General features: G+C 31.7%; 2 protein-coding genes and 1 pseudogene across 2 annotated transcripts; all 3 read right to left on the bottom strand.

Annotated features, from left to right (window-relative positions):
* Positions 1–3,579: 3,579 nt before the first annotated feature.
* Positions 3,580–4,460, bottom strand: LOC114754391 (NADPH:quinone oxidoreductase-like). Its single transcript, XM_028943159.1, has 2 exons — positions 4,371–4,460; positions 3,580–3,897 (listed from the first exon to the last, which is right to left on the bottom strand). Exons 1-2 carry the CDS (start codon positions 4,458–4,460, stop codon positions 3,580–3,582), a joined length of 408 nt encoding a protein of 135 aa, XP_028798992.1.
* A 1,667-nt stretch (positions 4,461–6,127) lies between these two features.
* LOC114754421 (NAD(P)H:quinone oxidoreductase-like) lies at positions 6,128–9,282 on the bottom strand (annotated as a pseudogene).
* Positions 9,283–15,373: 6,091 nt separating this feature from the next.
* Positions 15,374–15,898, bottom strand: LOC114754390 (TMV resistance protein N-like). The gene has a single exon (XM_028943158.1). It carries the CDS (start codon positions 15,896–15,898, stop codon positions 15,374–15,376), a length of 525 nt encoding a protein of 174 aa, XP_028798991.1.
* Between the last annotated feature and the right edge of the window lie 725 nt (positions 15,899–16,623).

Here is a 16,623-nt window from a genome sequence, read left to right as displayed (position 1 = left end):
TTATTTATATTGAAAATTATCTTATTACTAGAAATTTCCTTTACATGTGCTATCAATAGAATTATAAATTTTAAAGATAAAATGAATTAAAACTTTATATTAAGAATAAAAACAAACTGCTTATCTAACACACCCAGCTCCTATGTTAGCGTATAATAATTCTCAAATGCATTTCAATTTTTCTGTTTTTTTCCCACGAAAATAACTTTCGGCTCAAGTTCTTTTCTTTTTTTTCCCCTTGTTCAAAATTTTTTAGGCGGTTATTTCCTTGGCCGAAAGATTTTTTTATAGTCCAAATTTCAAAAGAAAAACATTGAAGTTAATCTCTTTCCCGTCAAGGAAAATTTTAGGTACTTATTTAGACTTACGTACATGAGATAACTTTTTTTTGGATACAGATATAAGATAACTTTTAATCAAACTAGAATACGTTCATTTTTTACTAATTTACCTTCTAATTAACTTTCATTATAAAAGTTTTCTGTTTATTTCTCAATAAAATAAATGTTTTGAAGTATTTTAGATTTAAAATCCATTTGTTCTGGTTTAATTAAAAGAAATAATATTATGTTTAGAACAATATTTGTATAACATTCTAGCCATTATATCAAGTGCTCCAATCATACATGATCATGTGTCTTATTTTTAAAATATTAACATTTAATTATAAATTTACATGAAACAACAAAAAGACACATAGCCATATATGATTAGAAAACGTGATATAATAGATAAAAGAAATTTGGTCTAAGTTTTTTCTTAAGTGTATATGCTGAACTACACAAGTTTTCTCCGATTAATTATGTAAATTGCATTACATTTACTATATATTTTTTATATCTTCAACAACAATTGATTAACAGGGAAATTGGAATTTGTTCATTTATTTTTTGTTTTTTTTCCCGCACATCATTCGAATAATGTGAACACAAACCCAGTCAAAGGTTTATGATGGGCAATGGAGGCTCGGAAGCCGGAACACTTTGTGGATATTTTCCAAAGAGATTGTTACATCCACAAACCACAATTTCTTAAACTTTTTTTTTTTTTGCTTTTTGGCTAAAAATATGAGTATCCTTTTTTAAAAAAAAAATTCGATGGGTATCTTAAACTTTTTAATTTGTACAAATAGTCCTACTAATATTATCTTTAGCCACGGCTAACAGAGCATGACCATAGATGTTGGTGACTTTTTAAACATTAGATGAATATCTGAAAACAATTTCTAGATTTTATGTTATATCTCTTTTTAACTTACCCTTCCTTCATTTTGAAATAATTAAACAAAAGAATTTTTTAATACACACTTTAAAGTTTAAGAAACTTACGTGTAATTTAGTCATAAATAAATGTTCGGACATATTTTTAAAACTGAAAATGATCAATTCATTCAATTTAAATATGGAAACTACTACTTACAAAATTCACTAAAAATTAAGACATTTGCTGAAAAATGATTATAACAAGAAAAATTGCAAAAAAAAAAAAGACTATGAAAATTGTAAAATTGCAAATCAAATATTTTGTCAAAAATTTTTTGCTATTTGCTATTCAGTTGCCGTCAAAATTTATATAAGTCTTGTAGTGGGTCATGATTTGCAATTTCATAATTTTTACTGTCTTTTTTTTCCTTATAATAATGCAATAGAAAATATTTAAATTAGGGAAAAAGAATCGCTTTTGTGCCCGTTTGAATTAGCAATAAACAACTGTAATTTTAGATTAACGTGAATTTTATAAGTAACACTGGCTATAAGTAATGCTGGTTAATCGTGATTTTTGTTTAGGTATTTTTTTTAATAAGTGATTTTAAGAATTGTGATTATGTTTAATTTTGATGTATTAAAATCACTTATGGATATATAATTACCAAAAAGAGATGAATTTAACAAATATTATTAAATATAATTATTGGAGAGATATTTTCGGAAGAGTGTGGGAGGGTAGATTAGAAAAAATTTAGTTGATAAAAATTGATCAGGATTCTTCAAATGCATAAGCTCACTTTAGTGCTTATTCTAAAAGTGTGGTAGAAGAGTAAAATCACGATTCATTAAGATTTTGTAAAAATTATTCAAATAGGATAAACATGTTTTTTAATTACTTATTTAGATTCAAACAGGCTTATTTAAGCTTTCACCACTTAACCAAATAGGCACTTTGTCACATTATATTTGACTGAAGAATAGATTTTGTAAAAAAGTGATTCTGAGAAGTAAGAGTGTTTAGATAGTTGTTATCAGAAGCACTTTTTATATATACAAATTACTAAAAAAAAGACATAAGTTAATATGATAATTACAGAAAAAATAGATTTTATGATATATTTTAATTTGAAGGAATAAAATTGTTAATAATATATTTTTTTACCAACATAATTAATAATACATAAGATAATATAATTAATAAATAATTAATATGTATATATATTTATAAAATATAATATTAAATATGTTTATAAAAAAAATAACAAGATACATATCCTATAGGCTCTCACACTCTCCCTTTTTTCTCCAAAAGCAAAATTTTTTTGCTTTTTCCAAAACCATGGTTTTGGAGCCAAAACCATGGTTTTGACCCAAAACCATGGTTTTGGTTTTTGAGTAGGTGTTTGGGTGGCTTAATCTTCAAACCATGGTTTGGGGTGTCACCCAAACACACCCTAAATATGTGCAGCACATTCCATTGCATGCTCATCATCTTGATGAGCATTTCAATTTAAATTTTTTATATTTTAAATAATTTTAATTTTAATAGATCTAAAAATCAAAATAAAGAGAATTCATAATTAATAGTTTTTGAAAGAATAAAGTTATCATTACAAAATTAAAAATTTTAAATCTAAATTTTCTAAATTAAATTTTGAATGTTTCTAATTTTATTATAGGAACGAATATATAATACTCATTATTGTGATGAGTACTAAATGAAGAAAGTTGAATATTCCACTGCTTAAACAAAGCAGATGAAGATTGTCCTTGGTGGCAGGCAGCGACCAGCACATTCCCTTCAAATGTTAGTTTTAATTATTGTCTAAGAAAATGATAACTCAGTCAGATCATAAGACCAATTTAAAGTTATTTAAGTCCATATAAAATCATACAAAATCAGTTTCAAAGAAAACTATATTTGAATCTCACAAAAACTATAGATTTTCATCTCTCAAATTTCTTTCTATTTGAAATAGTAGTCCTTATAATTTAATAAAAATCTAGATCATTTGGACCAAAACCTATAATTTAAAATCTCATGAGCAAAAATGAAAATGATTGCAAACTTAGAGACTAATTAAAAATTGTATTAACATTCTTTAAATATTTAAATGTTTAGGTGTAATTTCAAAAGAGCTAAACACAGGCTGTCAACCACATGAATTAGACTCCTATGATCATCCTTCACAATGTTAATCGATCAGTATTATTCAACAGAAACTTTTTTTTTTTTTTAAATTATCGCAACAGAAACATTTCACTGATCATGGCGAATAAACCTTACACAAAAATTGCACAGCAATAAAGGGGGAAAAAATTCCAAACATACAAACAATAATATGATGGAGAATCTGAAACCCACAGCTTATTATCCCATAATCTTCAGTATTTGTGAGGGTTGAAGTTGATCCAGCTTTGCCTTGAGGTCTGAGAGTAAATTCCTGCGAGAAAGAAGAAGCTTCTTGAGCTTAATTTTGGCTTCTTCATCAATCAGATCGCCGTCGGCATTGAACTTTGCAGGAGGCTGGAAAGCACTGAGGAAGAAATCAGGCTTGTTGAGGAAATGAAGATCAATGAACACTCCCACTTGGTGAAGATGATGCTGTGCTTTTGCTTCTCCACTACTTCCTCCTGTGCTTACAACGGCCGCAGCTTTTCCTGCCCACACATTTGGTGTTCTTGATGCCTAGTCAATTGCATTCTTCAATGGAGCTGATACAGAAACACAAGTTGAAACGGTTGAAATTTCTCAAAGAAAGCATTCATGTGAAAGTTCATATCTAGTGATGTTTAACATAACGATAGCATTGATTAAGTTAGCACAACCTCCTATCAGCTAAATTATGCGTTTAACAAGTTTTTTTTCCTTTTGCGTGAGCGCCAGGTATGCTGGCCGACTCCTTAGGAATTACAAACTAAATTAATCTGGCTATGATAAGACTCATATAGGTGGTGACCCTACCACTTATACCAATGCGTTCTCAACGTATCAAATCTGTATTTTTGGTTAAGATGGAACAACTCTTACTAGTTAATTAAAACTCTCGATGGTTTTACCAAGTTAATTTAAGTACTAGGAAGTAGCAAATTTCTTTATTTCATTCTCAAAATAACATAAACATGTGGGACTTACTTTTTTTCTTTTCCTAATCTGCACACGCAATCCTCCTCCATACGAAGGGCCACTCTCACCCCAGCACATGATACATCCTGTGACTTCCTCAAAGATGAGGAAAACAGCGGTGCCATTTAGACCAAGGAGCTTTGGTTCTTGCAAGAGACATTAGGCAGTGTTTGGCACGAGGGAAATGAAAGGGAGGAGAGGGGAGAAAAAAATTTAATGAGCTGATTTGAAAAATTAGAAAATTGTGGTTTTAAAATTTTAACAAAGGAAAGAAGTAATATAAAAGAGTAATAAAAATTAATTGAAAGTTTTTAACCCTACTTCGCCAATTTTTCAAACTGACCTCATTAAAATTTTTTCTCCCTTCCCCTCGCTTCTATTTTCCTCATGGACTTTATGTGAAAAGACACTTTTGCTATGATTAGTAAAATTATTGTCATACTGTAATTTTGGGATTGAGGATACATATTGAGTTGTCAGCGTGGAAGAAATAATTGCAGTAATTCAAGTACCAATATCAGAACTCCTTGTATACAGAGGTAACATGAAACAACAAATTATTTAAAAGAAAGCATTTATGTCAGCTTGTGCTGTGAATAGTAAATTTATGATCTCAGTCCACAGTCATAATTTTGGTTTTGTGCATGCTTATTTATTGTGGCAACAGCAGCAACAACAGTGTACTTTAACATTTGAAAATAATTATTTTTTGTCGAAAAAATAATTATATTTTAAAGATCCATTGGCATATATAAATTGTATATAAAATATGAATGGTCAGATGTAATTTTTCTCTCAAATTGCATGAATCATTACATTTTGTTCTTTTGTTTTAAGATAACTTATTAAATTCAAAATTTTAAACTACTTCTGCCCAAGTCCTATTAAGACAAAATTACCATATCTCAACATTATCACATGCCAAAAGAAACCCAGACAAAGACAAACATATAATTTATATTACTTTAAGTCCTTAATATAAGAGCTCATTTGACTTTTAGTTTGATTCTAAATATAAGATCCCAATCAATTTTGTCTCTCATATGTATCTATTTTTTTTCCTAATCCTTATAATAATGATAATTCTAGTCAATACACTTCATTAGCAAAGATATTTTAGGAAATATAACACCTATTTACTACAAATAACTAACTTAACTAATTTTTTTAATTTATTCAAATTAGTTTACTGGGTCTTATATTAAAAAATCGAGGTGGTATTTTTTTTAAACGAATTCTTTATTCCCCGGTCCCAGAAATGCATGTGGGAACCACTTCTAATTTATGGTACCATAGTATTTTTAAAAATAAAGAGTACGGATGCAAATATACGTACCAATCCTTTAATTTTTGGAAAAAATTGGTACACTGTAGAAAGGAAAAAATTAATTTGTAGGTTCTATAATTTATCTTAATTTTAAATTAAGTCTTTATGATTTTTTTTCTGAATTGGATTCTTATAATTTAGTTTATTATTGGCATTCATTTTTTTTAATATAAAATCCAGTAATTTTAATTTATAGAATTTGTGAGACCATTAAATTTGTTTTGTTTTGCTTAACACTGTTTTAATACACATATTCATTTAAACATCATAAAATCTATAAATTAAAATTATGGGATTAAATAATAAAGACCCATTTTAAACAAAATAAACTTTAGGATATGATTCAAAATTGAAGTAGTAGATCAATTTTCATTTGTAGAAAGGAGGACACTACTGTAGAATCTCAGCATATCGTTTTAACAATTTTTCTTTAAAAAATATTTAATTTTAAGAATAAAAATGTGCAGCAATATTACATTGATTTTGAAAGTTTATGTGTTATATTATTCCACAATCTCTTTAAAGTATCAATTGCTTAAAACACACTTTAACAGCTTGATGCTTAAAAAAGTTACTAAGGAACTTCCTCTCTCATGGCAAACTAAAATGATAAAAATTTTCAGCACTTGCCACGAAGTCTCAATGTGAAGGTGTGGAGGGAAAGAAGCATTTCCTTGAGCTTGTCCTTCGTCTCAGAATCAACCAAGCCGCCGTCGTCATTGAACTTTACAGGAGGACGGCGAGCATTAAGGTAGAACTCAGGCTTATTGATGAAGTGAAGATCAAGAAACACTCCAATTTGCCGGAGATGATACTGTGCTCTTCTCCCACCTCTTACAGCACTTAATGCTGCTGCAGTTTTTCCAGCCCATACATTTGGAGGCCTTGATCCCCAATCCAATGCATTCTTCAATGGTGCTAACAATCCGTTTATATTGTAATTATTAGTGTGTATATTAAAATCATGCTCTCTATTTCTCATTAAATATATGATTATATAATTTTAATTTTTACTGCATACTCTCTTTAATACCGTTGTTAGAAGGAGCCCCTGAGATATATATCAATATATATATAAATATATATATATATATATATATCGGATACAAGGAGCCCCTGATAACAGTAGTAGTAATAAAAATAAGAGAAAATTAATTATTTGGTCCCTCTAATTGTCTCAATTGTGACTCAACCGCTTAATGTAACTTAGACCCTATTGTCCCGATTGGTAGAAAGTATTGAAAAATGAGGGATTGGGATTGGGATTGTCATTAGGAAAAAAAATTATTAAACTAGTATTTAACATGACTAATTGCTTATTGCATGGGATTAGACAAACCTATAGAGGTGGGATTGGAGAATACCACTTCCCCCTATGGTATTCTCCAATCCCACATATATGGGTTTGGCTAATCCCATATAACAAGTAATCTTTTATGCTAAACACTCTTTTAATAGATTTTTTCCAATCCCAATCCTAATCCCTATCCCTAATTTCCAATGCTTCCTACCAAACGCAACCTATAGTTTCCACTCTATGCAATTTAATACCTATCATTCAGCCATAAAACAAATCACTCCCCAAGGCCATGTTTGGCATGAAGGAGTTGGAGAGTACGGAAAGAAAGGAAAAATTTTAATGAATTTGATTTAAAAATTGAAGAAGGGAGGTTTTTAAATTTTGATAAAGAAAAGATGTAAGATAAAAAAGAAAGAAATTTAACTTAAAAATTTTTAGTCCTATTATTTTAATTTTTCAAATCCAGCTTATTAAAATTTTTCTTCCCCTCTGCTCCCTTGTATTTTCCTTATACCAAACAGACCCTAAGTTTTAAAAAATAACTTTAGTCCTTGTAATTATATTTTTATTAAATGTATGGACCAACATTTTAAATATTTAAAATAGTTAAAACTATAGGATTTTAGTTATAGCAACTTAAAGTTTAAGTTACAGCCAAATAAAAATGGGTTAATTAATCTGCAAGTCCTTATAGTTTCAACGAATTTTGAATCAGGTCCCTATAGTTTTTTTTCTTTTTATCAAGTCCTTATACTTTTATTTTTTTTAATTAGGTCCTTGTATTTATTTTTCTTTTAATTAAGTCCTTATAATTTCACTAAATTTTTAATCAGGTCCATGTAGTTTTAATTTTTATTTATTAATTAAATATAAGATTAATTAAATAGATTAATAGTGAAATATAAAATATTAATAATTAAATTAATTTAATAATTATGTAATAAAAAAGTAATAGAATTAATTAATTCAGAAAAAAATTTTAGAACACTTAATTTTTTTGCTGTAAAAATTAAAATCATTATAATAATTCAATATCTTTAGAATATTATTGTTTATAAACTAATATTAAATAATATATACTATTTTATGTTTATATAATAGTACTATTAGAATTTATAAAATAAAGAATAAAAAATTCAGGGACTTAATTAAAAATAAGGTAAACTTATAAGGACTTGATAAAAAGAAAAATAAATACAAGGACCTAATTAAAAACAGGTGAAAGTATAAGGACCTGATAAAAAAAAATTATAAGGATCTGATTCAAAATTAGTTGAAACTATAAAGAGTTATGGATTAATTATCCCAATAAAAATTACAAGGACCAAATTATTAATTTTTCCTAAAAATAATAATATGTACTCTACATAGTTTTACAGAGAGAGAGATTAGCGCGCGTGCGTGTGAATGAGCACCTCAGTAAGTGTTTCAAGTGATTGTACTTGTCTATACACTCACAAACTACTCTCGCTGCCCCCATCGGAATCATAAATCACGATTTACTAATTGATTATTTTAAGGGGGAAAAGCATTAAAATGCTACTTGTATGCCCAGTATTCACTCACTCTGCTCTGGAGCCTCTGTTTCATACATTTTAGGTTTGTACATGTATATGACTTTGCGTTTTAGAGACCATTTTCCTCAATCCATAATAATTAAACTAAGAAAAATAAGTCTAGCTAGAAAAACTGCAGCAACTCGGCAAACGATAACCAGAATGAGACGAAATTGAAGGAGATAATAATTGAAATAACTTCTGATACAGATTTTACTTCAGTGTTCAAGGCAATCAGAAGTACGTGTTTGAGATTAAATTGACAGTGATACATGTATTATTGGAAACGATGATGAGTTAGAAATGCATATCTTGAAAAAAATTAATTGAAGATTATTGAAGATGGATGCAGTCAAAAGCTTACGAGTGATGGGGTAGTTGTAATCCGGGAATCAGCTTGAATAACCTTGCGGCGGTAATCCTCCACCTCCGGCGGATATGTGCCGTCGACTTCGAGGTCGGGGTTCATCATCGGCAGCGACGAAATCTCTATGTACTCCACCTCCATGCTGTCGATTTCCTCTTTGCTCATCTCAATCGCTGCGAACTCCGAATCAGACATCAAATCCGATCGAAAATCGGCAGATCAAAATCGGTGGAAATAATCGAAGCAGTGAAAGGTACGTACCAGCACGAATGAGGCCTCTGTTGTAGGAAGCTTTGCGAAGAGAGCTGCAAATGGCCGCCACTTTGATCATTACCGGCGGCTCTGCAACTGTTCCCGCCATCTCTCTCTCTTCTTATTCGTCTTCTTTAAACTAATAAAATCGGGATATACACAGGATCGATCTTTTCTCACCATTATTGTATTATTTGTCATGATTTAGCATTATCAAGCCTAACTAAGGGACTTCTAGCATTATCAAGCCTAACTAAGGGACTTCTAATATGATTTGTTTTCACAATGTCAAATAGAAACACCCCCCCCCCCACACAAGAACACACACAGAGAGAGAGAGAGGGGGGGGTATGCGTTTAAGAAAAAGAATTATATATCCTAAAAATATGCAATTTTTGCAGTAGCAAAAAGTTTCCCAAAAAAAGAAGTGCGTGAATGGGTTTGATCAGTTTTCTTTCTGGTTGAAGTATATGTTATGTTTGGTTTTCTAATTACAAAAATGACAAAAAAGAAATATGAAAATTATGAAATTTTAAATTAAGTATTATCAAAACCTGTTAAAATGTGAGAAACAATCCTAATTTAGGATTTAATAATTTTCAAGTTTTTTTCCTGTCATTTTCCTTTCTAATTTTACATGAAATTTTAATTTATTCCTTTAAATTTATAAAGTGAAATTGTTTCAGTTTTTTTTTTAAATTTTAATACCCTTAACCCTATTTAGTGAAAAATGCTGCCTTAATAAAATCAAATTATAACTCAATAATTAAATGTTGACAAAGCATGTTCAAACTTCAATTTTTTTTTTTAATATAATCAAATGAAAGCAAATGTTGTTGCAAAGTTTCCGATACTCACAAATTATATTAAAATATAAAAATAATTATATTAAAGGATCATATAAATTTTCAGTTGTTAGATATGTTTTTTTTTTTAATACACCGGAAAGTAAACAAACTAAACAAAAATAAGGCCCTAGTTATTGCCCCATAAACCAGTTAAAAGCATCAAGTCCTAGATTCTGAGGACCATAGGATTCGCTGGTGAGTGCACACGTCGCTAGTGAATCAGCCTGGCTATTCTTCTCTGGAAGTATAACTTCAAGTTCCACACGCCAGTTCCGACTCATCATTGTTTTGATCTCCCTGACCACGTCCCCGTCCTTGGGCGTTTCAAGTTCTTCATGATTATGGATCAAATCCACAGCCTTCTTCGAGTCACTTCTCACAATGACATCCTTGACATCCAAATCCCAGGCTCGCCTAAGACCCATTAAGCAACCCCAGAGCTCCGCCGTCAGAGCATCTCCAGAGATAGGCTTGAGAATGAAAGCCTCAACAAAACAATAATTCTGACCATCCTTGATGATCCCCCCGCAAGCTGCTATACCTTTGAAGGGGGAATAAGCTGCACCCACTTCAATGATCTTTCTGCCATTGGAGCCAATCAGCTGGAACTCACTTTCTGCCGTTGAAGGTGATGTTTCTCTCTCTGTCAACCATTCATCAAAATAGTGTTTCCTTGTCCAACGCCACCGACATCCCATTATTGCCCAGTCACGGTGATCCGCAGTAGCAGTGCCGGTTTTTAGAATTGATACAGTTAAATCCTTGCGTTTCTTATCTTTCCTTCTGGGGGACAACTTGAAAGGGTAAAATCCTACATAAACCACCCAGTCATCATCCGGCGTCAGGTTTTCATCCATTTGATTAGTTTTATTGGTATGGCAATAATCTTCGAACCTCCGAACTATATAACTCCTTTGCGATGCCAGAGATGGGGGTTTAAGGAAAAGGCATATAGCAATTCCCCAGCATTCTTCATTAGAGTCTGCTTCGGAAGGTATGTCTGCTGTTATGGTTACAAATTCAGCTGAGGGATCCTTACCCCAATAGTATTCCGTACAGTCAAACCATTCTAAGATTGCGGCCCCAGCTCGGAACTCACCAAGGATGTGAACGGGACCCTGCAGATCCACAGGACGCTGGAACCAAAAAGATAAAAAGAAAAAGATGTTGATAGCTTTAGGGGGGGAATTTGCAAATCAATATACATGAGCCGTTCAAACTCTGTATTGTTTCTCTAATACGAAAAAGGGGCCGTTTAAATCTCACCAAGTCTTTTTTATCAGTTGATGATCTCATGTAAAATCTCCATTTGACCTACTGGAACAACCGTTTTGACTTGACACAAATATTTAGGAGACCAAAAGCTAAGAAGTTACTCCCTCAAATCCTAAATTTGAGATGTTAGCTTTAGTCTTAAATCACTTTATCTTCCTCTCACCAAAAAAAAAAATTATATTCCAAATTAATTTGTTTTACTAAACTATCTATATTAATTATACTTAGAATTTTCATGGAGGAGTAATTTCCAATGTAAGATTAAATGAGGTATTTTAAATAAAACGACACATTTTTTTTAACAAATAACTAACTAAATTATTTTTTTTAATCTACAAATTAAATTAGTTCTGTAACCTGAAGAAAGTTATTTCTCTAACTCCTATTTAGGTGGGGGAAGTATATTAAGAAAACCATGACAAAAATATTACATAATGGCATAATGATTTTTTAAAAATAATAAATTTGTTCTTAATTTAAAATTGTGAAAACATGTAAAATAATATGAAGAACAGAGAGAGGTATGAAGATGAGTACCTCTAGAACATGCGACGCAGGAAGATCATTAGATTCAGATATTGTAAATATGTTGGTAGATGATTTGTGTCCACATACAATTAAACCACTTGGAAGATCTTCAGATAGAGCTGTTGGAGGGATCTTTAGGTTGCAATCCCACAAGTTTAAAATCCGGAGATTTTTTAAATATTTGATGGATGCAGGAATTTCAGTGATGCCAGTGTAGCTCACATCAAAGAAGTATAGACTTCCCATATTTTCACTAAACTCAGGGAGCTTCGCAAGGTTGAAACATCCCTTGAGAATGAACTCTTGCAGATTGTCCGTTTCCAATGTAGTGGGAAGACTTTCAAGGCTTCTACACTCTTCCAAACTCAACTTAACGAGATTCTTCAGTTTTCCAACAGACTCATCAACCTGGACTAGCTTTCTGCATCTATTAAGCCACAGCTCTTCAAGGTTTGGTGTTCCCCCGAAATCTGGGGTTTCCCTTAGAGATTCAGAACCACTCATGTCAATGATCCTCAGCTTATTCAAGACCTGATCGACAAATAAGACATGACAAGGAGGACGAGTTAGTATTTCCAGTGTATGATAACATTTGCGTGTATTATTCAAAATTGTTGCATGGGAGGAAAATATACCGGACTTTGTTCCCACAGTTTTCTGATTTTGCTCTTGCATAATTGAAGGCTTTCCAGATTCCTTAGTGTTTCAATTGATGGCAGAGAATCCCAGGCATACCCATCCCATCTCAGAAATTTCAATGCAGTTGGAAGAGACTCTGGCTTTCTCAAAAGCTGATCCTTCCTCAAGTCCAGCAATCTAAGATTTGTCATCTTTGAAAAGCAGTTAGCGTCCCAATACGCGTCAATAACATTTTGCTGTGTCTCCAAAACATTTTGCTGTGTATCCAAAACTATACTTTGAACGTGTTTTGTTCCCTAAAATGTACATGTATGAAGATAATTAGACATGGTGAAAGATAATAAGATAGGAAGCAAATAATACGTTGCATAAAGTAACATCAACACACTCGGAAAGGAAAATTTACCTTATTTTCTTTCAATACAAGATCGATATCCTCTGATGACCACAATCTGCTGCGTCTACCAGCATTAATTGGGGATTCTTGAAGGACAATGTTCCTTCCCATCTCTTGAAGCAAATCATGCATATACAGGTATTCTTTTGAAGCTTCTTCTTCCAACGCCATGTATGAAAATGCTGCCATTCCAGTGTTTCCTCTCTTCTTTTGAAGACTATCATACATGTTCTGAGGTTCTCTTGCATGCGCCCCAAATATCAAATTTGATTGGGAGGAACTTAGCAATGATCTTTCAGTAAGAACTTTAATTCCAACTATCTCATCGAGACCGCATATTTTCAACACATTTTTCACCTTATATTTGGCCTCCTTGTTATAGAAACAAGCAATATCCAAAAATATTGCCTTGTATTCTTCTTCCAGTTCATCATAACAAATGCGAAGTCGGCTTAAAATTTCTTTACGTAAATTTTGCTTTAACCTATCTATTGTGCGTGTCCATTCATAGTGTTTTCTTGCACAAAGAAATGATCCTAAGACTTCAAGTGCCATAGGATGTCCACCAGCATATCCAACTACTTTGTTTGATAAACTTGTAAAAGCTTCTCCTGACTGATCCTTCTTGAATGCTTTCTGGCGTAAGAGCTTAAGGGATTCATCATCACGTAACATGTCAACTTTATGCTCATAAGAATGTTCATATTGTGTCAGCAAGTGTTTGTCTCTTGTAGTAATTATTAGTTTGCTTCCTGCACCAAACCACTCCTCGTTTCTAGCCAAATAGTCTAGTTGACTTCTATGGCTCACATCATCCAAAACAATAAGAACTTTTTTATGGCATAAAAAACTTCTTATTGTGTCTGCTCCATCAAAGAAATCTTTTATATTTGGTTCTTTTATTTTCAGAAGATCAGAAAGAAGCTTCTTTTGTAAGTGAACTAAGCCAAACTTTTTTGACTCCCCCCTTATATCGGCAAGAAAACAACTAGCGTCGAAGTTTTTACGGACAGCATCATAAACAACACGACCCAGGGTTGTTTTGCCTACGCCACCCATTCCCCATATTCCTATAAAGCGTTTATGATCCAATCCTATCCCCAGATGGGAGATTATCCTTTCTACTTTTGATTGAATGTCTCCAACTAAATGTTCCAAATTATATGGCAGTTGATCGCATACTTTGTTCCATATGCATGTGGCAATTTCTTCGACTAGTTTCGCTTCATGCCTGTGGAGCTCAAATTATTAATACTCTAATAAGTTAAAAAGAAATTGCAATACAAATATAGGGAAAGACATAAAAGTAGTCAAGAACCATATTAGAATAAATCTTTTTTACTAATTTACACCCTATCACACTAAATCTCTAATTTATCTTTTAACATTGATATGAATTAATGATCTGTTTAATATTTTTATTAAATTTAAATAAAGTTTAAGTAACCTAAAATATTAACGTGATTGAAAATTTGAGTAAATTTTTTTTTTAAACAAAGATATGTCTCAAGACACACATTTAAAATTTTTGAATTATAACATATTAATACATGGATCTCAATATTATACTTTTTAAAATTTATAATTTAACTAATACATATATACGATTGCCAAACATGTTTAACCAAAATATATATTTAAAAGACAAGATTAATCATTTAAATTTATTGAAAAATTAAATTTATATTGATAAAATTAATTAAATTTTTAATATAATAATTGATTCAATAGTCTAACAAAAAAAATTAAAATTATTTTTGGCTTAAACATATGACATATGTGATTAAATGATAATTATTAAGTAATATTTGTCTTAAGAAAGGGTGCTTTGGTCAAAATAACGAGTCACGTTATGATTTAATGATAAATTAACAATTGGATGAATGAAAGTAAAATGTCAAAAGTTGAAGGAAAGTTTTAAAAACATATATTTTGATTTTAAAAGTGCTCCATATAGGTTTTCAAAATAAAAAGTATGCCACTTTAATTTAGGTTAAATAAAGGCAATGTTGATGTATTTTACACAAACGCTAAATGACTAACTATTTGCATTCCTCATTCACACACACTATATATATGCATATATTATAGATCTAATGTTTAACATAAGAGTTAGTTAGAGATTAGATTTGATTATAAACATAAGATTCTAATTGATCCACTTTTCTCTCAAATTTATAATTTTTTTTTCAAAATATCCCTATTAATTATAAGAAACTTCCACCAAAAAGTAGTTTTAATGCACATAATTAAATATAATAGTTTATGAAAGTCAATTTATATTTATTATAAATAACTAACTTAGTTAATTTTTTTTAATCTCTTTAAATTAGTTATCTAAACTCTTATATTATGGACTGAATGTAACGTGTGTATATAACACAAACTTCATCTTTGAAAAAGAGAAAGTAAATTATACTAACGCAAATTAGACCACCATTCTATTTTTATAACTAAGAAGCTCATCTATACATTTTGAAGAATAAGTCCAAGTAGTGTTTAGATCTGAACGCAGCGTGAAAGAAAGAATGATTAGCAGAGAATAAATCTTACTTATCTTTAGTGGGCCAACCACCGAATTTGGAAACCCTAGACAAAGCTTCTTTCCATCGTCCTGTTATCTCCCCTGAAGCTGTGTTTTCAAGTACAGCTAAAGCTTGTCCAATGTCACCCGGTTCTACATCATAAAAAACCGGGAAGACTGTTTGCTCTGGTTTGGTTTCCACGATCTGCTGCAGTTCATCCAAACACCACCGGGAAGAAGCAAAATTTTTAGAGAGGACAATAACGAAATACCAAGACTGCCGAATAGCTTTACGGAGTTTCTTCGGAACAAATTCTCCTTTCTCAATTTCTCTGTCATCTCTAAAAGTTACAAGCCCTTTCCTGTCTAACGCAGCATATAAATGATCAGTGAAAGTTTTGCGACTATCTGGGCCTCTAAAACTCAGGAAAACCTGATAACGCATCGACTGAGTTGGAATTGGATGCGTAGAGGGACCAGCAGCAGCACCGGAAACTGCCATTGACGGAGCAGAGGGACCAGAAGCTGCAGCGATGCCTGCACCAGCCATAGCCATATGAGAACTGTTTGAAAAGTAGGTGAACTCTGTGACCCTAACTTGGCATTTCAGTCTATTATATATTGACGATACTTAGATGATAATACAGCTATTCAAATTAAATTAGTAAAAGGGAATCTTTCGGCGACAAAACTCTCAATAATAAAACCCTCTCGGTAGTGCCTAATTAACATCTATAGCATACCCGTGGTCGTCTTTTGTTTAGTTCTACACTTTCAGTGCGCCACAGAATGAAAGAAAACAAAGCATTTTGAAAACAGAATGGTGCTTGATTAACATTTAGAGCATACCCTTGCTCGTCGGATAGCAGTTATTCATGTCGATTCCTATTGGAAGAAGCCAGAAAAAGGGTGGTTCAAAGCGAACTCCGATGGTGCTTGTAGAGATAATCCTGGTTATTCAGGTTGCGGAGGCTTGATTCGTAATGATGAAGGACGTTGGGTTGGCGGATTTGCAGAGCAAGTGGGATTCTGCGGTGTGACAGAGGCCTGGGGTGTGAAGAAAATCCTGAAAATTGCCTGAGATCTGAGAGTTAAAAAATTGGTGATTGAAGTGGATTCGGAAGATTTAGGAAGGAAGTTGGAAGGCAAGCAAAGAGAAAGATTTTCAGGTAGTCTTGTTCAGAGCATCTTCAAGTCGCTGGAGAGACGCTGGGCGGTTAGGGTTCGTGTAGTGAGACGGTGGGTTGTCAAAACTCAGTTTTGACTTTTGATAAG

This window comes from Neltuma alba, unplaced genomic scaffold (genome assembly GCF_004799145.2).
Source record: "Neltuma alba isolate B1F8T4 unplaced genomic scaffold, ASM479914v2 tig00010134_pilon, whole genome shotgun sequence".
Classification (NCBI taxonomy): domain Eukaryota; kingdom Viridiplantae; phylum Streptophyta; class Magnoliopsida; order Fabales; family Fabaceae; genus Neltuma; species Neltuma alba.
This window is presented reverse-complemented; position numbering and strand designations above follow the sequence as displayed.

What these genes read in the sequence shown, in the direction of transcription:
- LOC114754390 (XM_028943158.1), bottom strand. Translation starts at nt 15,898, where the DNA reads ATGGCTGGTGCAGGCATCGCTGCAGCTTCTGGTCCCTCTGCTCCGTCA.
- LOC114754391 (XM_028943159.1), bottom strand. Translation starts at nt 4,460, where the DNA reads ATGGCACCGCTGTTTTCCTCATCTTTGAGGAAGTCACAGGATGTATCA. An exon ending in TTCGTATGGAGGAGGATTGC is followed by an intron (nt 3,898 to 4,370) that starts GTGTGCAGATTA and finishes GCAATTGACTAG; the next exon opens with GCATCAAGAACACCAAATGT.